General features: G+C 41.3%; 1 protein-coding gene across 1 annotated transcript in view; it reads left to right on the top strand.

Annotated features, from left to right (window-relative positions):
- Positions 1-20120: 20120 nt before the first annotated feature.
- The window catches only part of GPR39 (G protein-coupled receptor 39), a gene marked incomplete at its 5' end in the record, with an annotated part of 82900 nt that continues 80354 nt past the window's right edge, over positions 20121-22666 (top strand). Inside the window, one exon of the mRNA XM_082313001.1 lies at positions 20121-20988. Coding sequence (XP_082169127.1) covers positions 20121-20988 — 868 coding nt within the window. The remainder of the gene's footprint in view (positions 20989-22666) is intronic.

The following is a 22666-nucleotide window of genomic DNA, read 5'->3' on the forward strand; positions in this document are numbered from 1 at the left end:
AGGCGTTCCCTGGGCAAGGTATGCCCTGTCCGCTCCGTCGCTAGCAGCCCAGCCTGAGGTTCAAAGAGCAGAGACAAATGGATGCCAGATCTCTCTCCATCCTGCACAGTTGCTCCTACTCATGTTCTCTGACTGCCTGGGTAGAGCTCAGTGTCCCAAAGCATGCCTTTTTATAATAGCAAACAATGTATTTTGTCTGCTGTGTTGTCTGATTTGAAATTTAATGTACAAACGCATATTGAATTTTAAAATTCAAAACCTCATTCTCATCCTTTCTTGCAGGACGTTGTGTTGTCTTGCAAGCCAGGCCTGGGGTGACTGAACGTGATAGCATTTCATAGTTTTTGATTGAATAAGTAGACTCTCAAAGTGAAACAAACCTAACGGCTCCGGTGGAAGGAGTCAATGATCCATGGATCATGATTTTCTGAGGAAGAGATCTTGGCTTCTTTGTCCAAATGCAGCAACTTTTTACTTTAGTAAAAATTTTTGAAGATATAAAGGGGGGACCTAAAGGACCTGAAATATAAAGTACTAAATACAAAATAATTTAGCAATAACATACATCTTTGTGTAGTCTTTTTTTACCAAGAAAGAACGTGTCCATCACATATGATAGTCTTTCAGATAGTATTAGCAGTATAAACTGCTCTTCTGCATGAAAAAGGAAGTGAATTCAAATGGCCAGAGCTGCTGTTGCTCCAAAAATTATCTTTCTTGAAAACTAAAAAAAACGGACATACAGAACAGAACAGCAAAATAAAAATTTCTTGTCTAGAGGTAATTCTCGCTTGCAGCCTCACAGCTGAAGAATTAGAGACAGTAGATTGTCTTAGCCACTCAGAGACTGCAAGTTTGCATGACAGCCAGGCTGCTTTAAATTGTTGCTTTTCAAAGCTTCTCTCCTGGCCCATAGCTGCTGAAGACACAGGCTTAGCAGCCTAAGCCAGATTCTCATTCGAGGAAAGGGATAACAGTAAGAAGAGTAGTTTACAGAAGGAAAAGAATACACATCAGGGAGAGGGCAATATCAGGAATTAAAAATCCATTTACCTGGCGGTATGTGGGTTGCTCAAGCTGATGGAGATAATATTTCTAATTATTTCTTCTTGTCTGGTCAGGACTTCTTCAAGTATCAGGTCAATGAGATCTGGACAGTGTTATACTATATTAGGAGCTCTTAAGGATGACATGTCAGGAGAAGTAGCAAATTGTTTTGAGTTCATCTTTATATGGGTGCCTAACAAAAATCTTTTATAGCTACCCCAAAGGGACTGGTAAACTACTAACTACCACCACTATATTTTTTCAAGAATCTATTTTTAATCTTGGCATATCATCTTTGTTCTGCTGATTTTCTAGTTCATTCTCCTTTTTTGCTTTCTACTCCTAGTCAGAACACAGTTCTTGGTAATATTAGCAATATTTATTTGGATAAATTTAGACTTAATAATCCTTTTGTACTAAAAATTTGACAACATTCATCATCACTGGTAACTGACCCTTTATAAGCTTTTATCCGTGCAAGAGCAGTGATGCGCAGGATCCCTTGAGCCCCAGTTGTGAAAATGTACAAAGAATGAAATTATAACCTTACTGAAGCCAGGGGGAAAACACCTTCTTCAAAGGCAGGGATAACAGATCACTATTTTGGGAAATGCTGGACATCCATAAATATAAGTGCATGTATTATGTTTCTTTTTATACATCACCTTGAGAACTACGATGCTATCTATTAAAAGAGGCTACAGTACCTGTTATGTCCTCATGGGATTTCTCCCTTTCCAGCTCCCATTACAGTGCCTCTTAGTAAGTTTTGGAATCTGGGTAAATTTCTTACTCTTAGAAGAACTTTATATTTAAGACTTCCAAGTCTTTGTAATGTATTCTGCAAAGGAACCTTATTCAGCTGGCCTCCGTAGTACCGTTACTCCAAGTAAATGTGTGGGCTAAATGAATTGTCAGGCATCAAATAACAAAAATAAGCACGCACTTAAACACTGTGGATTTCATACAAATAAATGAGTATGCACTATTCATTCTCATACAGTGTGAATACAGCTTTCCTATATTTCTAAGATTTTTTACAAAGCTTCATGATGGTCTTAATTATTCAGTACCTATTATGAGCCTCCAAGAGTGGAACAAGAAGCACATTTCCTAGAAATGAAACATGGAAGTGTTCTCTAAGCTATTTTAATGCTAATTCTTGTTCACTTTTTCAGAGCTTGAGCTTTAAACACCACAACTGTGAAAAGATCAGGCCAAATTAAGAAATGTATTTTGGCCATAGAGATGAAATTGTGAATTGGCACTTAATCGTGGAAAGTGATTCTGTAGCAGGTCGTTTTAGATTTTTCAATTGGTGTGAGTCAGTGAGCATTTATGGTAACAAAATTGCACAGTAGGCTTTAATTGTGCATAATTATTGCACTGCATGGTGCAGAGTACTATATTCTAGGCACTCAACTGCATTCTGTTAAATTTTTTTATTGAACTCTGTGAAGAATTGTACCTGATGGTATTTGATATATGCTTGTTTAATCTGCTTGTGCTTTTTTGTCTTAGGAAAATGAAAATAATTATAATAGAATATTTTTTCCTTTTTTTTTCCCCCCCCAGTTTCCAGATAACTAATTATACTGTATGGGCTACCTGTGGGCATCTGCTAAAATTAACCGGAGTCTTATTTCTCATTTCAGCTGCAAGAATCTTATGAAAGGTCTTTGGGGTTTAGGAGTGTAACTTTAAATAATACAGGGTTCAGGTTTTTTTACATTCATCTGTACATTCTTAAAGCTGAATGATACTTGATGGACTTTCATCTTGTTACTTTACTTTAGTAATCTGTAGCTGTTTCCAATTTGATTATTTTTCTTTCCTGAGTATTTTGTGTCTGCTGGATCTGACCAGTGCATCCAGCTAGAACACAGCCTGTGATTCAGGATTAGGAAAATTTTATTTCTTCCCCTATAAGTAAGTAAAACATTTTTATCACTGTGGACCTAATGATTTGTGAAACCCTGCCATACTTTGTTTTTCCTCCTGCTAAGCTTTCAAGTTGTCAGGAGTGATCTGATTGTTTCCCATCTTTTCAACAATAATGGAGCCCAGGCCAGCACTCTGGTACTCTCATGAATTCAGTATCACAGCTCTCAGTCATCAAAAAGCCTTTATGATGTTTCTGGGATGTGACACTTCTGTGGAAAAACAGCTTTGGGTTCAGGGCTTTGGTTTTTTGGGGGGATGAAAAAATAGAGTCTGATATTATTATAATTACTCTACAAGAAGATTCTGTAGTTCTCCTTCCCTGCCAGGGATGAAAGTACTGTATAACAAACAGTAGCTCTAGCAGATCTTTTTCCTATCTGTATGGATGAACTTGCCATTGTTATAATGTGGATAACAAACCTTACAATAGTCCTCTTTCTTGTTAGCATCTTCCAGCACAGCAACTTCTGTAGCTGGCCTCAAAGAACAAACCCCAGGAAGAATGAATTTTGATTGCACCACTGTGAAGCCTTTTTTGTTCTTCTTGTTTGTATAGTAAAAATGAAATAGCAGGAAGAAGCTTCATTTTTTTAATCATCTATTCTGTATTATTCCAAGACATTCTGAAGAATATTGTTACAGGTGGGGTTAATCCAGGCAGAGTTTTTTTCCCCCTTCCAGCCTATTTACCGACACTTATACCTGGTGATCTATATAATTCAAAAGGAACACGTGAAAATTTCTCTATTGGCTTTACAGCTCTTTCCATAAGAATGTGTGCATTCAGGAACAATGCAGGATCGTTGGCATCCCACCCTACTCTGAATTGTTGAATTTTACCAGGGAGGTGAGCAGTGTCTCTAGCTTTTATCACTTCTGCTTCACTACTTATATCAATGGGAAGTAACTGTACAAACACAAAGTCCTGTCTGACGCCTGCCTTCCTACGGTGCTCTCAGCCAAGAGTGCAGAGAGAACAGACACCTCTGTGGGAGGGAGAGGGGTAGCTGTTGATAGGAACTGTGAAAGGAAACATTTAAACACATTTTAAGACCCTTCTCTTCTTTATAGGCACTAGCTGTTAAGTGAGGTCTGATCCTCAGTTAAATAAGGTCATTTTACAATATGGCAGGTTTAAATGTTTATTTACTTCAAAAGCCATTGCACTTCCAGAGATAATCACGTCTTTGACGATGTGCCATAGAACTGCATCAACTGTGATGCTTCAGTCTGGTTTTTTGTTTTGTTTTGTTTAAAAAAAAAAAGGTTGGTATGTTGTTTTGTTGTTTTTTTTTTTTTTTTTCTTTTTCCTTTCTTTAGTTTTTAAGGAACAGGAGGAGGAATGAGCAACAATAAAAAGGAAGAAATTCTTACTGATTATCTTATTGCCTTAAAAGGCACTTTGGATGTAGTCCCAGATTATACATCTGCCCCTCTAATGTACATCTGAAATAATATTAATACCAAATCGGACATCTGTGTGCTAGATGTGTTCAGCTGCTTGTGAGTGTGCTGCTGCATCTGCAGAGAACAGCCTGAGCTTCCTCCTGTGCTTAGCAAGGAATGGCAAGAGCAAAGAGCAGCCTTTGTGCCTGGGCTCACCACCCAATTCAAAAAGGTCTGTTTGGCATTTCACTCTTCAGTTTTCATCCTCCTTGCCCTAACACCTGTAATGTTCTCTAGCTTACATCCAAAGTCAGGTTATGCTTCAGAATTAAAAAGCAATTAAAATAAAAATGTTTTCTCAACATATTGTTAACTGGACAGATGCCAGCATTGAGGTCCTGATGGATCTCTGTTGGGAGGTCAGGGCAGTTTTTCCATGCAGGGTTGAAGCCTGAAATGGAGAAAATTGCAATGACCTGGCTGCACCAGTTAGTCAGGCATACTCCTCTAGCTGTTCTTAGCCAGTACAGTTAAATTAATTAAATTTACTTAAACACTTGCAGCTGAAGCTTTTTTGAAGCTCAGATGAAGTTACAGGCTGGGGCAGGATAGTGAAAATGTTTGCCATCTTTATTTATTCATATAATGTACTTATATTTTTGTATTTTGCTAATACTTCTAACTATAAACTAGTCCCAGAGTGGAAAGACCCATTTATATTTGACACCTTTTGTGAGATAGCTTCACTTACAATGTAGAAAGAAGACTGATATTCAATAGGGCCCTCCTTTCAGGTTCCTTTCCCAAAGACTTCATTTATAGGTTGCCAGGTAACCAGAAGTCTTTGACTTTTAAATAATACTTCATACAGGTACAAAAAGTGAGATTTTTTCAGAGCTGAAATGGCAAGAACTATCTGAAATGAACAGTAGTCTTAGCAAATGCCTATGGAGCTGACCACTGATACTCACGCACACAAATGCGAAAGGAGCAATTTGCTAAAAGTCTTCAGTGGCTGTATGGATCCAATTTCAAGTACAGACAGTGTGTATTTTCCTAGCTGATTATTAAATTGAATCTGCATATTCTTACTTAAGGTCATATTGCTGTTCAATAGGTAAATCATATTCTTCATGTCCTCCTGGAACACCAGGTGGGTGCTGCTCCCAGTCTGCTTTTGATTCTCCGCCGAGTTGGCTAGGTTTTCCGCAGTATGGAAGAGAGGGATAAAAAAGATAAGGGTAATTAAAATTGTTGGCATTAACACCAGCCCAGTGCTGTGGATTATCCAGATTCACTTGTGGAGCTGGAAGAAATGCAGAGTGCCCCAGAAAGAGCTTCGCTGAGGATCTGCCAGCTTTTCAGCCACCTACAAGGCTATGGCTCAGTTACCATTTAGGTAGCTACCTTATTCTAAGGATCTAATCCATTACAAGTCAGTTATACATGTCCTTATTACTGCTCTATGCTAACTGGCATCAGTGAGAGGATGCAGTTGATTTTAGTTGTAATCCTGTGTACCTAAAGCCCCCCAGTCCTGGCTGTGGGTAGGGGCAGGAGAGGCCAAGCTGGGATTGGAGCCTGGGGGAAAGGATCTTTATGGATCTCAAAAGTTGTTGGTGTGGCCAAAGGCAGAATCTTTAACAGCAGTTAAAGCTGTGACAGCACAGAGATAGCCTTAACAGCAAGAAGCCTGTGCAATAGGATTGCTTGAAGACTCCTCCTGCCCTAGCTGGCTTTGCAGTGAGTCTTGCACAAGAGCAGCTTTTGGTCTGCATCTTGCCACGGTGAGTCCAAGGGGCAGTTCGCCTGCCTTGGAGTGATTGCCTCTAATTCTTGCCTCTCTGATGATTAGCAACAGGGCAGGAGCTGCGGTGCAGCCCTGTTGGCAGGGAGCTGCCCTGAGACCAGTATCTTGTTTGATACGGTTCCCTGAGAGTCCCAGTGTGGCAACGAATTTCAGTTCTTACTTGACCAGCTTTGAGTTTAAGCTCTCCACACAACAACATCTTTCCTTTCCCTTTAAAGTCTAGGTTTTGAAAGTTTTCTTTTTCACAATATTTTTACTGTGGAGATACTTCTGAGGTCATTGTGAAATATCTTACTCAAACATTCAAGCCAAATCAATTCTATTTCCAGAGCTTTGTCATGGCAGCAATGTATTAGAACAACTTAATAAAATGTTTATATCAATGTCTGAAGTTCACAGTAATCTGAGAGTGTGCAATGACATCTGTAGGATAAGTGAAACAGCTCAGCACTGAAACATGACCATGGTACAAAGTATGTTGTTTGGAAATCCACTGTTGAACATGAAATCCAGCTTTGCAATTTTTGCTTCAGAATTTACACTGACAACTTCTTTATCATAAGTGAGAGACACTTACATGCCATCCTTTGGGCATTCCAGTCCACTCCGAGTACTTCAGGATGAAAACTGGTACAGAAAACACAGCCTGTGTACCATTAAAAACAGCCAGACTTTTCCTAGCAGCGTGCTTATGTTAGCTATTCAGATAAGTTTAAACTGATGATAACATATTTATCAGGTGTTTTGTTACATCCGTCCTTCTGATGAACTGCTCTGAGAGAACAGCATAGAGACTGCAGGTTTATTTCAGCAGAACCCAAAAGTGTCAATCCTTTATTGCTGCAAAAGCACACCACTGTCCTTATAATCAGCCTAAAACATGACAACAGAACACAGAGAAGATTCCTTCCCCACAGAGTCACTGCAGTTCTCTGGTAACAGGTTACCCATTAGTACCTCAGTATGTGTTTATTTCTATGTGTCAAACTAGGAGTAATTTAGTAACATAAAGTAGAAATTTGGCATCCATGGCCCGCATTTCTCTGTCTGCATTCCTACCAAAACCCAGTAAAAAACACACCTCCCAAAAGTCCCCAAAAGCCTACATCAAAGCTAATACATCAATTTGCTAAAATTGCAAATGGAAGTGATTCATCTCTTCCAGATACTGGCTTCCTACTATTAGTTCAGGAATAGTAAGGAGATGTGGGGGAGCTGGAAAAGCTCATTTCAACAGCTCTTTTCATTCATAATTCAGTTGGGGTTGGACCCAAACCTGTCAAAGAATTATTGCAGTTGATTGCGGTAGGATTGTATTATCCAGTCCTTTACTATGCAGACAGAAAAGAAGGGCTTAGAAATTAAATAAGGCCATGTGATGCAATGGAATATTCCAGTCAAATCACAGCCAAATCCTTCAGCCCTCACTCAAGTGTTAGGCTGTTTCCAGGTGAAGACAGCAAAATTGTTTGTAATGACTCAGAAATGTTCAATGAAGTTTCTTGGTTGATATCACAGAAGGATGACTAAAACGTTTAAATCAGCAGACTTGTCTTATGTTCCACAAAACTGAAAAGAGGATTTTTAAAAGGGCATCTCTGGCCTTGTGATGCTTTTTTTAAATCATGAAATGTGGGGTAAAATAAGTAATGTAATAACATATTCCAAAGACTTAAAGAACTTGACATGGGTAAGAAATTATACTCTCACCCTTATGTCAGTCCTGGGCAAAATAATGGAAAAGTTAATAAGGGATTTATATGATAGAGATTCAAAGGACAGAAATATAATAAATGCTAATCAGCACAGTTTTTCTGAAAAATATAGCTTACACAGCAAACCTGATTTTGATTATAAATGTGTTGATAATGGTGGTTGTGTAGATTTTGATAATATTTTCCTTATATTCTGATGAAAAATTTTGCATTCTACAGCATCAGTGAAACATGCATTACAAATGAGCTAATGGATAGATCTCAAAAATGAGATATCATTGGCAATTATTACAGAATTCTTAAAGTGCTCTAGGGAGGTTGGTTCGGGGAACCTTAAACAAAATGTGGCAGATGACAGACAGACTGAGCAGCTAGGGCTCATCAAGGGTTGGAGCCAGGCATCCCCTGTGGGAATCAGAAAAACTTGGATGTATTTCAAACAACATCTGAAACTACTGGACATTTTCATCAATGATCCAGCTGCAAATACATGAATTAAAGCCTGGGGTAGTGGTGCAGGATGAGGGTAGGGTATCCCAGTTTGCTGTATAGGTTATTTGATAATCTGAGCCCACACACAAAATGCAACTGATGCAAAAAGAGAAGCTATAAAGGACACATCTGCAGAAGAGAGTTTCCTGGAAAACAGCAACTTTAAAGACATTTTAGGAGATCAAGTGAAATTCAATGCAACTTGTCAATGTGATACTGTAGCAGAAAGGAGGAGGAGGAAGAAAGAAGCAGAAACTGAGGAACAGCTGATAGGAATAAGAAGGTATCTCCCAGGTGAGACTAAATGCAACAATGCTTTTTGATGTGAAACCCTGACTTAAAAGATGTAAAAAGTTGGATTCCATGTAGAAAGCAAACAAATATGACTAGAGGGCCAGAGGTAGCACCTTGATATACAGAAGAAATAATCAGAAAGACCACACATAGGTGACAATACATAGGTGACTGGAATAGACTATAAGTACTTTTTCAAGGGCTGTTTAACTTAAATTAGAGTCACAACAAGAACTAGTGTCTGGAGGCAAAAATCAAACAAGTACAAACGAGAAACTGTACTCACATTTATAAGGAACTACAAAAAGAAATGTTGGTGTCTTCATCTCTTGAGGTCTTCAGGTTAAGAACGGTATAGATATTTTAGCCAAACAGAAGCTAATGCACTCACCGCAGGGGGACTGGGTGATTGTCATGGGATGCAACGAGACTGTTCACTTCTGATCTTAAATGTAATGAACCTACAAATGAAAAAGCAGAGCTTTCATTGAAGACAGTTAAATTTTGCCTAGAGAAGTACTGCAGCATAATTCCAGGTTTTTGAAAATTGAACAAAGTTCTTGGTTCTGAATACAAATCCTGCCTTACAGTGTTCCTGTTTGCACACATCACAAAATTCTTGAGCTCTTTAATCCTCATTAGTGAAGCATTATTAATCCACAACACTGAAGGACAGGAGGTGTAATTTAGAGAAATCCTTATGGGAAGGATCTCATAGGAGATAAAAAGGAATTACAGTGTTTCCGTAGACTAGTAACACAGATCATGGCATTCTAATGCAGTTATTTTTTAATGTTGCAAATTTAAAATTCTGTGGGAGAGTTTTGGTTTCCTATGGGTGCTATAGGGTTAGGGAGTAATTTTCATTTTTAACCTGTGTTATATCTAAGCTTGGTCTATGGGGTTCCCGTCTTTTGTGTTCCATAAGGCTTTCCAGTACTGTAATGTGCTAGAGAATCACTGAACTGTTCAGCTCACTATCTTGGGATTATTTTCTTTTATACTCACTAGCAGTTTAACCTGTCAAAAACAATTATTAAGCAATTTGTAACATAGTAGAGACATAAATGGTCTCAAAAAGCTTATGACTGAAAAAAAAAGAGCAATGACTTGCTAGAGCTCTGATATTTGTAGAAATCCATAATAACTTGTTTCCCAAAGGTTAGAATACTTGAAAAGAATATAGAAGGTTAGAATATTTGGAAATTATCCATCTGTATTTCTGAGAACCTCTCTACTGACATAAACATTGCCATCTTGTGCAACGGCCACCTCATTGCTGTGGCGCAGGTGCAGCCTTCCTCAGACAGAAGGCCTTGCAAAGGCAGTAGTGCCTTCAGCTGTGTGAACTGGTATCAGATGGAGTCGTCGCTCCTGGCCAGCTCATGGCTGTATTGGACAGGAGTGCTCTTAACAGAAACCCTCAAGTTTGCACTGACTGAGCCAGATCCACCGTGAAAAATAATACAGCCATGTCAGTATGGCACTGCAGAGGCAGGGCTTTTTTCCCTCACTTCCTCTCAGCAGATAAAAACAGAGCTGACCCCTCTGCCCACCCCGTAACACATCCAGGAGAAAGGGGGAAGAGCTTTATGGCCACCTGCTTAGGGAGAGAGAGAAATCCCTCTGCATATGGGAGTTGCTTCCAACGTTTCTGGTAGGCATTGTGGAGAGGAGCATTTCTCAGGGACACATCCCAAGTCCCCTGGGAAGGACGTGCTTCCCCTCAGTTTGAGAAGCTGGATCTGCCATTTCTCACAGCTTAAAAGTAAGAGATGCAATGCCTTGGAAACAGCAGTCTCCATGAGCAATGCTGCAGTCAAAGTGGGAATGAAACAGTGGTGCTTTACACAGCACAGTCACAGAAAGGGTACAGGCGTGATACTATATTCCAAAATGTTTCAGTGTGGGAGGCAAATTATCTCCGTCAATAACAGCAAAGTGAGCAAATAAAAGAGCTTGTATTTTCACTTAACAAAAGGAAATGGCTGTTTTGACCACATTTATGGCTTCCTCAGCTCCTTCTCACTGGATTCATCCCATAGTGGTGGTAAAGACATGAAGTACTTACTTACATTCAATACCGACATTTATTTTTACTGCAGCACTACATAACTTCTAGAGCAGCAACCTCCAGGCTGGGGCTTCCTACAACCCCTGCAGTCAGGCTTGACCTCAATGTTGGTAATATGAAGCTTTGCCATTTCAGGACACAAATGCCAGGCAGAGTCCAAAACAGGAGAAAAAACCCAGTCTGTAGTAATCTCTTACTGCAAGTCTGTTGAGCATCGTCTAAAATGGAAGAAAACGATTATTCTCTGGCACCCACCTAGCCTCAAGCCTGTCTCTTGATTTGCTCACTTCTTTTATTTCCTTTCCTTTACCAAATTGTGTGTACATATATCTCACGTAGGAGAGGAGGATGTTAATGAAACTGCACTATCCTACCCACTTCAGGGTTTGTGTGTGAAAAAGTGCTCTTTCGCTCTGTCTCTCCAAGCTAGTCTTGGGTACAGATCCTCTACCCAGGATTTCTTTTGGAGTTGGGTGCTGAAAATTGGAGTGCAGTTTAAAAGTCCTGCACAGTCTCCAGAGCTTCACTGTAGCTGCACAGTCCCCCAATCAATCATTCATTTGGAGACCTCTGTGCAAGTCTCACACAGATTTTGCAAATGTGTTTTTAAACTTAACTTACATGTAGACAAAACCCAAGACTGACTCTAAAACTTGCAACCACCTACACACAAAACACTTCCTAGGAGACCTTCCTGCCTTAGCACCCTTTTAGGATTTTGATTGATGTTTTGCAGTTGCAGGTTTCTTTCTTCCTAGACAGTCTTTTCTTCCTCTGGGTGTTACAGAAATCTGAGTTAAAACTTTGTATTTTTACAAATTCCAGTTCCTGCTTTCCGGGTAGTATCTGGAGATAGTATCTGGAGAGACTATCTTTCTAGGCTAGTGTCTCCAGATAACTTCTAGTCCTTATCAAATGTTTATTTAGGAGCAAACCAGGCAAAGTCCATCCTGGAAGAATTATTTCCTTTGGCCTAGAGCCAAGTCTTTTATCTATTTGAATGGATGTCCTGTAAAACTAATGACTCCTGAGCAGTCTGTATTGCTAGCTCTTCTCTGCGTGCAATGATTCTTCCTGATAGCTCTTAAGTCAACGAGAAGTTAAGACTGGAAGCTACAATAACAAAGAAAAGTCACCCAACAGTTGGGCAATCAAAGTAACATTCACAAAACATGTGGGATATATCAGCTGATATATATACAAAGATTGGATTTGTCTCACTTCCCTTTACATGCTGTCTCTACAGTGTAGATATTACAGCTGTTATTTGTGCTAGGAGCCCTTTTTGCCAACAGAGAGAAATAGGTACTCCTAGGGCTGCAGGCATATTTTACACATCTTCTTTAGGATGGCATCAATCAGGTCTTGGTTCCACTGAGGAAGATCTTCACTGACATCAGGCAGTCCTGGAGTGACAGTGTCAGATGTCAGAGTGGGCCTTGTGGCAGCAGGTTGGCATTTGCAGCTGTTTAAAGCACATATTTTCTTAGTAGGAGTAGTATGCCAAGGAACAAAGACAGAAACTATTGTCAAGAGGGGAGGGAATGAGGGGGAGAGAATTAGAGATTCAGAGAGCAAAGAGAAAAAAGTGATAACTAAAATATTTTCACATGAACTTTATATAATTTGTGCTTCAAAAATTATATAATAGCAGTTGGTTTGCTCCAGACAAAGAAGTTTCTGTATTTTTTCAAAACAGAAGAGCTCTACTTACCTGGTATGGGAAGTCACAACAATTTATTGGTCATATATATGTACTGATAGGTAGTCCTGTTTGTACTTTAACAACCACCTGGACAGAATATGGTACCACATAAACACAGGTGAAAACACCATTGAAAAAACAGTTTGGAATCCCATTTCCTATTTATTTCCATGTTCAGTTTCAGGATCTGGATCTGTAGGACAGTGACCAGCCACTTCCTACGTCAACATTTAGTAGAAGAATTTCAGAAGTAAAGGAAGTTACACAGATAGAGTAAGCCTAACTGCATGCTCAAAGCAAATGAAGAACACACACACACTGTCCAGGGACATCAGAAATAAGCACTGCAAGCAACACAAACGTTAACTCCTAGGTAAAGTGTGTGCTCTAAATTTAGATCAGCTCACTTTCACTTTTGTTTGTTTTGTATTTTCTTTGCTTGACTTACATTTACCAATATAGTACTAAATTGCCAAATAGTCCCATTACACTGTTAATATTTGCCTCTGCATTTCAATGACAGCTAAAATGCAGTGAAGAAAAAATGCAGTCCTCCCCTGAGTCAATACCGAGCTGGTGGGGAAGTATGCCACTGCCACAGAATTAATTCATTGCCCCGTGTAAGTGCAGGGCAGGAGACAGACAGAGCTGCTGGGGACTGGTGGGGAGCAGTTTCACTGTGCCCACAGGGCCCTGACGTGAGGCATTGAGCCTTGCTGAGCCTTTACTGCTTGTCACTCCCCAGCCAGGGCTGCTCCAGATCTCCCCACCATCTCCCCTGTCCTCAGGCTGTGATTCAAGGCTCTCCGGGCCGACTTCCCCAGTCGCCTGCACGGTAATGCTTTTCCTGTGACTGGTGTGCATGGGACTTTGGATCAGACCTAGTGTGCTGCTGCAGGCTCAGGATGGCAGGCTGCTGGCCTGGAGCGAGGCTGCAACCTAAATCATTCAAGCACAGGCTGTCCTCCAAAGCTTTCTCAGATTTCCCCAGCTACAGTGTGCGGGGGTGGAGGAACAGCCCAGCATGCAGCAGCGCAGAAGCCCTGCCCCCGGAAGCCCTGGTGATATGCACCAGCATGAGGACAGCAGGAATGAGAACAAGTCGGGTCATTAATTGGAGTCTGGTTGGTCAGCTGGCCAGTGACTGAAAGTTCTCACAGAGCCTGTGGTGATAGCATATCCTGGAGCCAAAATTCCTGAAATTCACCTAGTGGTTTCCCTGAGAACAAGAACCGAAGCCCTACATTCTGGCCAAATTTCAGCTCTGACAGATTTTACATGTTTTACTTAGAAACCCAGATGTGGCATCCCCTATACTCATAAATTACTATGTAAATTGTCCTGCTCTACCCAGAGGTAGCTGCACCATTGCAGCAACAGGTGAAACACTCTGCCTTTTTTTACAAGCTATTTAAAATTTAATTTGTTGAAGATCCTGCAAGGGAAGGAACTATATAATGGTTAAATACAAGTTCGAAAGTGAGAAGTTGGATATTTTGAGCCTTGGCATCATGTATGTATTGTAAATGAGAAAGAAAAGGGTGATAGAAGTGCCCTTGCCATGGTGACATTCTGCTAGGTCTCCTTAGAAGCAGGTCAAAAAGCTGTCATTAGCTTGCTTCAGGCTAAACCCCATCAGCTGGGTTTTGAAGAGAGGCAAAATGATTCTGTAATAGCTCAGCTGGGCACATGAGTGCAAGTCCTGATGGTGATGAGATGACAGGCACAAGAAGGAAGCAAGATTTTTTTTTGCTTCTCCATGCAAGAGTAAAGCTTAATATTGCTATAAAGAGATTTTTCAGGAGACCAAGAATGAACCATCAACATTTTTTTAGAAGATTGCTAGTTGGTTTGTTAGCAGAGAAGAGCATGTACTCTGAATTGTAGTGTTTTGGTACCTGCATGTGACAGCCGTTTCCATAAATCATTGACCTTGCAGACCCATAACAAAAATTCAGAGAATTCAGACTGTGAGAAGATGCATTTTTGCAGAAGTTCTTTCTCTCTTGTAAATTTAAGCAACTAGCTATATTCAGAGAAAGAAATCTCAAGTTTTTTCTAGGGCAATAGCATAACAACATCCGAAAGGATGAACCTCTGTTAAAAGATGGGTTGGAAAAGTACAGAGCATGTAAGAGTTTTACTTGACAGCTTAAAAGGCTGGCTTAAAGAACTAAGTATGCTCTTAAACAGGAGCTTTGAATTATATGTTGAGGCCATTAACATCTATTTGGACAAGGCAGTTCAGAAGTTACACAGAGAAAAATGACATTTGATTCAGTGTGCTGGGGATTGTGCCCCAAGGCTCACAGCGGTGATTTCTTGAACCAGATGTTGCGCTTTGATGCCACCGTGCTTCAGATAAAGGGGAACCTGAATGGATCTTTTCAGGAAATATGTTCAATACCGTCGACTCATGATTATTGAGACCTGGGCTTAGCGTATGTATTCATTTCGTTTTTAAGTTACAGCTCCTTTGTCAAGCCTGGGATATAAACAAACTCATTTCCTTTGGTGCCTTATTCCCAAAGGATGCAAAAAGGACCATCTCATTTCAGGAGGAGACTTGCTTTACTTGCTTTTCTCAGTCTGTCTAATCGGCTTCTCTCCGTTTGGGGCCACAGCTGCCGGCCTTTTTTTGGCCTCCTAACAGCTACTGCAGTGTCAAGGGACAGAGAGAAGTGCATCTCTTTCCTTATTCCAAGAGTGGAAAATTAACCCTTTCGCTTTCTTGCCAGGCAGAGCACACTCCCACCTAATAACAGCAATCCACAGACCTCCTAGTGCATTTGGTTTACTTCAGACAACGCTGTAATTGAGTGAAGGTTTTGAACAGCTTTAATGTTTTTAATTTACCAAGGTGATCAGAAAGCAGGTGGTGTATTGTTCAACAATTCCAGATATGACTAAGTACAATAATTATGTGTTTTGGTGCTGTAAATGTGTTTTAATTATTATGAATTAACATCAGTTAAAACCACCAGAGCAACTAGCAAAGAGCTGTGTAAATGCATTTCTTGCTCTGTAGTCTGTATGCTGCAGGTCATGTGAGGAAGCTCGCTGAAATCCAGTGTATCAGTGAGGAGGCTCAGGTGTTGCACAGATTTTCTATGTCTCGGATAAGTCATTTAGTCTCACTGTCCACAGCTTCTTCTCATGTTGCTTGCCAATTTGTAAAATACACTGGAAGTAGTCAAGTGCTTTGATCTATTTATTTAGACAGAGTGATTTGGAGCAGGGATCGCTTTTTACTGTGTATCCTGGAAGCACATTTGAAACCCCTTTCTCTATCCTCCAGATAAGCAAACACAATATGATATTCCAAGAGTATAGCACTACAGCAGGTAACACTGCACATCGTTAAATAAAAGATGGCAGCTTTCCATATGTCACCTTTCTAGAGGTAATCTAATGACATTAGATTTCATTATGGATATGCAGGTTACACAGCACATCCTTTGCCCAGATTGCATAACCCAGTCTCTCGTGTTGCCAGCAGAAAAGGAGCCAAGCAGTTAACAGCATGGTGGTTGCTAGACTGTGTTGCTCAAAACCAAACTCTTAGGGAAATTAAGAAGAAATAAATTTCACAAATGACTTGTGCTTATTTATATTATTAACTATCATCATAATCTTCCAAAGAAGAAAAATATAATTCAAGAATAACTCACCAGTAAAGAATACAAAGGGATCTTAACAGTAAAGAAGCAGCTTGTTAGATTTCAGAAAACAGAAAGAAACCTTAAATTATCTGAATGCAGTCTTTAATTATTTACATTTTTAATGAAAAATAATTTTAAAAGCCAACATGAGCTGTCTCACACAAATTGATTTCTTAAAACATTTAAAATCATTTGGACGCTTCACTTTTGTCTGTGTTGTTTCTTTTATTCCCACAGCACTTTGCCTGTGAGGATCAGAGTAGCTGCCTTTTGCAGAACAGCAATCTCATTTTGTTTACCTTGTGTTTCAAAGAGAATTGAACAAGCCCAGGATTCGCCTTCTCTAAACAAATACTGGCAAGACAAAGGTATCACAGCTATTCTAGGGACAAGAGGTTTGTCGAGATGGAGAATGGTAAAGATTGGCAAGAAAAAAAGTCAATGTGTTTTTATCTGAAAAAAAAAAGTTAATCCTTTTCACAGCCTCATTTTCTTTGCTTTTGAGATAGCTCTCCTTTTTCATTTAAGTTTTAGAGTTTTTCAGCTAAAGGAAGTAAGAAACCGAGGTATTTTCTTTGTTCCTGTCAAGTAGATTGAACAGTTTGAGAACAGAAACCAGTCAGAGCAGTGTGATTAGCGTAGCCAATTAGGGTGGATTTGCATATTCACAACACAGCTATCGAGAAATAATTCTGCAGAGATAACGCAAGTGTGGCAATGCCTGTCTGCCAATCAGAGCACCCTGGCTCCCATGCTATATGGTAATTGAGAAATAACCATAGCGTGATTCTGCAGATTTGGCACTTCGAGCCAATCCACGTGCTGGCACTACGCAGCTGGGGAAGAAAGTGCATTTGTAAGGCGGTAGCAATACGATAGCCCTGCACACTGGAAAAGGTTAATCTACAATCCATCTACCTAAAATGCAACAGCATCTGTCAAATGAGTTTGTTCTTCCTAGATTCATGCCAGCTACAACTTGTGCTAACTGCCACTTTCAGGGGCCCAGCCTCATCAGGAGTTTGAGGGACTTGGCTTTTAATGAGATGGCAGTTGGCCAAGGACTGAGTGCCTTGCAGCCCCTCCTGCCCTTCAGCTCGGCCAGCGGTCCATGGGCAAGGCAGGGTGCTAGATGATGCACTAGACAAGCTGCAGAACGTGAGCTTTGCGCAACGTCCTAAAGGATGGGCGATAAAACTCTGCTTTCTTCTGCCCCAAAAGGCCTGCACCAGGGTGTTATCCAAGGACCAAGCAAGGAAAAAAACCAGCCCTTCAGGAAACCTTGCAGACTGTGTTGGATAACAAACTGGGGTGGATGATCACAGCAGTTTTATTATCTCTGAAAGTGAAAAATCACCTTATATACTACAGCAACAACAACCCGTGCTCCATCTCAATGTTTCTCTGACTCCCACCACTTGTCATCTCTTACCAACAACTGCATTGCCGCAAGCGTTCAGGTGAGCATGACTATGGCCAAGCGGGTGGCACGCAGAGCCAGCTGCCACCCTGCGCCCATGTAATCTGCATCTTCAGGATGCTCTATTTTCTCACCACGGGGCTGACAAGTGATTGGCTGCAGTGTGCAGCACCCATGTGTGCTGATCTTAGAAAGAAATACGGTGATGTCTGTCCTTAATGCTCTTGACTCCTCTTCGGTGCTGGGGGCTGAAGTCATGGTGTGCAATTGCAACAAATTGGGTCAGGAGGGACTCCCTGGAGCATTCTCCCAGGTACAGCTACACAGGCCACATTCACTTTCAAAACTGCTAAGGGAAGGGCAACAACACAAAAATTAACTTGTGGTACTCACTGCTACAAGATATCGAGGTAAACTTAACAAAATCCCTAAAATTAGACCATTACACAAATCATAAGTTTATAAACTGCTATCATATCCACCAGGGTAAAGACTATGAGCTCTCAAACTCCATGCCACAGAGAGGCATTAGGCACATTTAGTTGGGGAGAAATGTCTCCCTCCAGGAAGAGATTTTTTTTTATAGTCACCCATGATACAGATTTTATACCTATCTATCTCTGGAATACTCAGTGCTGATTTATCTAGTCCAGTAACCTACATCATAAGATTTCTTTTTATGGTCTCAGCCTATGAGTATCCACAATTGTCTCTTTCCTTCCTATCCCCTTTGTGGCACCAGCTCTTTATTAGAAAGTTAATAAACTTTGTGTATGTTCTAAAGATAATATTGAAAACTGCAAAATTGTGTTCTGCATTTTATAATTGGTGTGGAAAAAAGGGGGAGATCTAATCCTATTGGGCCTTCTCTCTCTTTTGCTCTCTCTCTCCCTTTTTCCCTTTTGGTGGTAAGCAGCAAATTTTAATTAGCTTCATTTCCACAATTCAGTCATGCATATGTAATCTTTGTTCACACTTTTATAAAGTAAAATTAAGTGAAAGAAATTGGGTAATAATAGAAAGCTTGTCTGAGCAGAACAAATGTGAATTATCAAACATAAGGAAAGATGACTGGGACTACAGGGCTTGAAGTTGTGCAAGGTTTGAAGTGATTTTTCTGAAACAGGAATGCATAAATAATGCTTAGAAACAGGTGCTGATTATCCTGTTTTGGGCATCTTTTGTTCGTTATATACTTGGGCTGCTGAGGTACAGTGATAACCACTGAATGTGAGGAGACTGCTTAATAACAGCTTCCTAATGTTTCTCTTTTATCATGAGCTGAAAGTGTCACATGAGCTTATCTAGTTAATAAAAATCACTTTGTGAACCCACTGTTCTTAGATTTGATATTGAGGCAGATCACTGTACTGGGCCTCTCTTGATTATAGCTGCAAAAGCTGTTCTGCCATTTTGCATTGTAATTTAAAGGTTTCCTAATTCATATACACACCCTCTAATTAAATGTTTCCAGGGGTTACCTTGGGAGCCTTCAGTGCTATGGTTTGAAACTAAAACTAAAGAGTGCATTAAATTCATTCCCCCTGGGGTGAGACACAGGAGGGGGGAAGCACATTTTCAGCCCCTGCTACTCCAGATTATTTGAAAGCACGGGCATGATCAGGATTACTAACTTCATTATTTTTTCCTATCTAACATGAGAAGATGGAAATTTAAAGGGAGGCAATTTTATAACTTCTGAGAAGACTCTTTACAGTCTAAACAGTTATTTTAAGAAGCTACCAGTTCATCAGCAGCAACTGAAAACCAGAACCTCCTGTTGATGTAAATCAGCCTGTGGCTGCCCAAGCTGTGTAACAAACACTGCTGCAGCAGATGCTGAGGTCCTCATTAAAGGAAATGTAACGTAGTGAAGCATGTTGGCATTAGTGCATATCGAAGTAAAGTCTGAAGCCCAGTTAATGTTAAACTCATGAGCAGATACTTCCTCTTCAGCGCCTATTCACACATTCAGCCTGACCCCACCAACCTAACAGCTTTAGGAGAAACACCTCTTTTTGTCCCTGAGAAGGAGCTCCTATCACAGCAAGTGAATGTCAGACGTGGGTGGTTTTCCTTTTTTTTTTTTTCCTAAACCTGCTTTGCTGCCAGTCACTAGGGATAGCCAAGCTGTAGGTTAATGGTTAACAGCAGCTATAAGCACATAGAAACTCTGACTTCCTCCTGCTGGGGCCAGGACCAAAAGCTGCCTTTGCTTGCAGAGGAAGAGACAAGCGTTGGAAGGAGAGCAGTTCACACTGCAAAGGGCTGGAGAACGGCAGCTTCACTCAATAGAGAAAAGAGGCAGAAAATCCAAAAGGAGCAAGAGGTGTTTGCCATGAAGATAGGTAGGAGCTGAAACACTTTCCCGCTCGACTTACTAACCCAGTGGCTGTTGCTAACAAAACCCACAGGTGTGGCTAGTTGAGACGTGTTTATTGTACCTGACTGTTCTAACCTGTGCGTCTTGGTCAGAGGGGCAAAGCGAGAAAGGATCTATTTGCTGTGAATTTGAACATCAGAGAGGGCAGGAAGGCTCTTCCTCTCTCCCTCTCCCCGCCGGGGCCGCTCATGGCAGGACAGACATTCCTTTCAGACTGCTCTCATCTCATTGACCACAGCCACATTCCTGAGTTTGAGGTGTCTCTTTGGATCAAGATCACTTTGGCCTCGGTGTTTGTCTGCATCTTTGTTGCGGGCATCTTGGGCAACAGCATCACCATCAAGACCACCAGGATCCTGCAGAAGAATGGCTACCTGCAGAAGGAGGTCACGGACCACATGGTGAGCCTGGCCTGCTCTGACCTGCTGGTCATCCTGCTGGGCATGCCCATGGAGTTCTTCAGTGCCATCTGGAGCCCCTTTTCCACCCCCAACGGCAACATGGCTTGCAAGCTCTACTACTTCCTCTTTGAAGCCTGCAGTTATGCCACGGTGCTGCATGTGGCCACCCTCAGCTTTGAGAGGTACGTGGCTATCTGCCACCCCTTCAAATTCAAGGCAGTATCTGGACCCCGCAAGGTGAAGCTGCTCATTGCCTTTGTCTGGGGAACATCTGTCATAGTTGCTCTGCCCCTGCTCTTTGCCATGGGCACAGAATATCCCCTGGAAATCATTGAGGGCTACCAAGGTACGACTGCCTGCGTTGAGCCTACGCCCAGGCACCACCTCCCTGAGCTGAAGCACAATATGACCATCTGTACCAGCCTCTCCTCCAAGTGGCCTGTCTTTCAGGCCAGCGTCTTCAGTGCCTTCGCTGTGTACATCATAGTGCTGGGATCTGTCACCTTCATGTGCCGCAGCATGATGAAAACCCTGATGATCCACAGGGAAGGAACCGTGGCAGTGAAGGGTGGACTAAGACACCAGGAGCAGTACCTAAGAAAAAGTGAGAGCTCAGAGGCCAAGAACTCCAGGAGACAGATCATTTTATTCCTGGGTAAGAGCCCTGTCCTACTCTGCCTCTCCTCCCCTGCCCACTTTCCACATGGGAAGGAAACCCAGAAGCCTCCATTTTATCTCACCAGGTTCCCCCAAATGGGGGATGTATGGTTTGAAACTGGTGGAAAATGAGAGAGAGGGGTTGCAATGGTATATTGATTGCAATGATATATTTAAGAAACCCGATTTCCTTGCATGTTTTTGAGTCACTCTTTTTGTCATTAGAACAGGTGGGAGGGAAGAAGGAAAAATCCATGTACTGCCTGCTATTTATGTTGTTTGATTATACTGCATGCCTACATGCAGCAGTATGGGTAACAGTGCGTTGCTGCTTGACCTTTGGGGTAGCAATAGGCAATGGTTGCCTGGATATAAAGAAGCTCTAGTTGCATGTTTTCCCATTAAATTATGAATATGTGCATGCTTAGTAAGGCTCTTGATGGGGGGAAAGACTGTCTTGCAAGATCTGAAGCTTGTCCTACTCTGGAGGCATGTCCCTGTTAATTCAGGATGCTCCCTGGAGGGTACTTATTTAGCCTAGGCAGTTGTGGATGTGTTGCGTTCGAGCATTAAGAAAGCTGGGCTGGAGAGTTGATTTGGTCTTGCAAATTGCTGTTGCCCTCTTTGAATTTTTTTTCCTGGTTTTATTTGAAGGCCTATAACCTTGGAATTATGTTTGATTCTGATCTCTCTCGCCACATTTGTCAGACAAAAACTAATCAAGCTGTCATTTCACCAACTTGGAATCTTTCCGGGCTGTGATCCATGTAGTCTCCACGTTTGTTGATGCTCTTAGAGGCACCCTTAATCACACCCTGGCTGAATTACTGCTAGTTCTTGTTTTGTTGGCTTGCTTAATATGATACTGGGTATAATAAATGAACTATCTAGAGTATGAATGCACAGTAGATCTCGTATTCTGTGTTGCTTTTTGGTGCTCTGCTTGGTATTGCAGAGAGGGAATTGAAACTCGTGGTTCTGTCCACTTCTACAGCTCTCAGTAGTGAGTTGTTTGGGTTTTTTTTAGCATTCTGTGCTTCTTCATCTACACCTGCTTTTGCCATCGTCTATGGTTGGGACGTGAAACTGCAGGGTAAGGAGCCCAGGGTGCACCCAGCTCCTTTTCTGCTGCACCTGTATTAGAGTTGGGAACACAGCGAAAACCTGTCATAGAGACAAGGCATATAACTCAAAGGTTTGGGGAAAAGGTGGAGCTGCACACTGTACCAGCAGAGAGGGTGACAAAGGCTTCAAATGGGAGATGTGACACTCCAGGCTGCACAGAGCTCTTCCTCATGCTCAGGGTGTGCATCTAATGAAGAAATCATCTCCTCGCACAAGGCGTCTGTTAGTCTGGGACAAGAGGCCCCATATCTGGGTGATTAAAAGGGCTCTCTGTATGCTTACTCCATCAAAAGTACTGATTTCTGGGGCAGAGGCTTAGCAGGTAATGCTAAATACAGCATGTTACACAAAGCAGAAGAAGAGATAAGGCTCTGCTTTTTAAGTTAAGTGCTACTGTGGGACCCTTAAATGTCTGTGGATCTCTCTCGCCTTGTAAATTATCATCCACAGCTACACTGAAGCCCAGTCTAAGATTCAAATCCTGTAGCAAGTTCTAGCTAGGTTGAGAGATGAAGGTAAATTGTTGCAGCTTTTCTTCCCCTCCTTGATTA

The sequence above is a fragment of the Platalea leucorodia genome (genome assembly GCF_965183815.1).
Source record: "Platalea leucorodia genome assembly, chromosome: 5".
NCBI lineage: Eukaryota > Metazoa > Chordata > Aves > Pelecaniformes > Threskiornithidae > Platalea > Platalea leucorodia.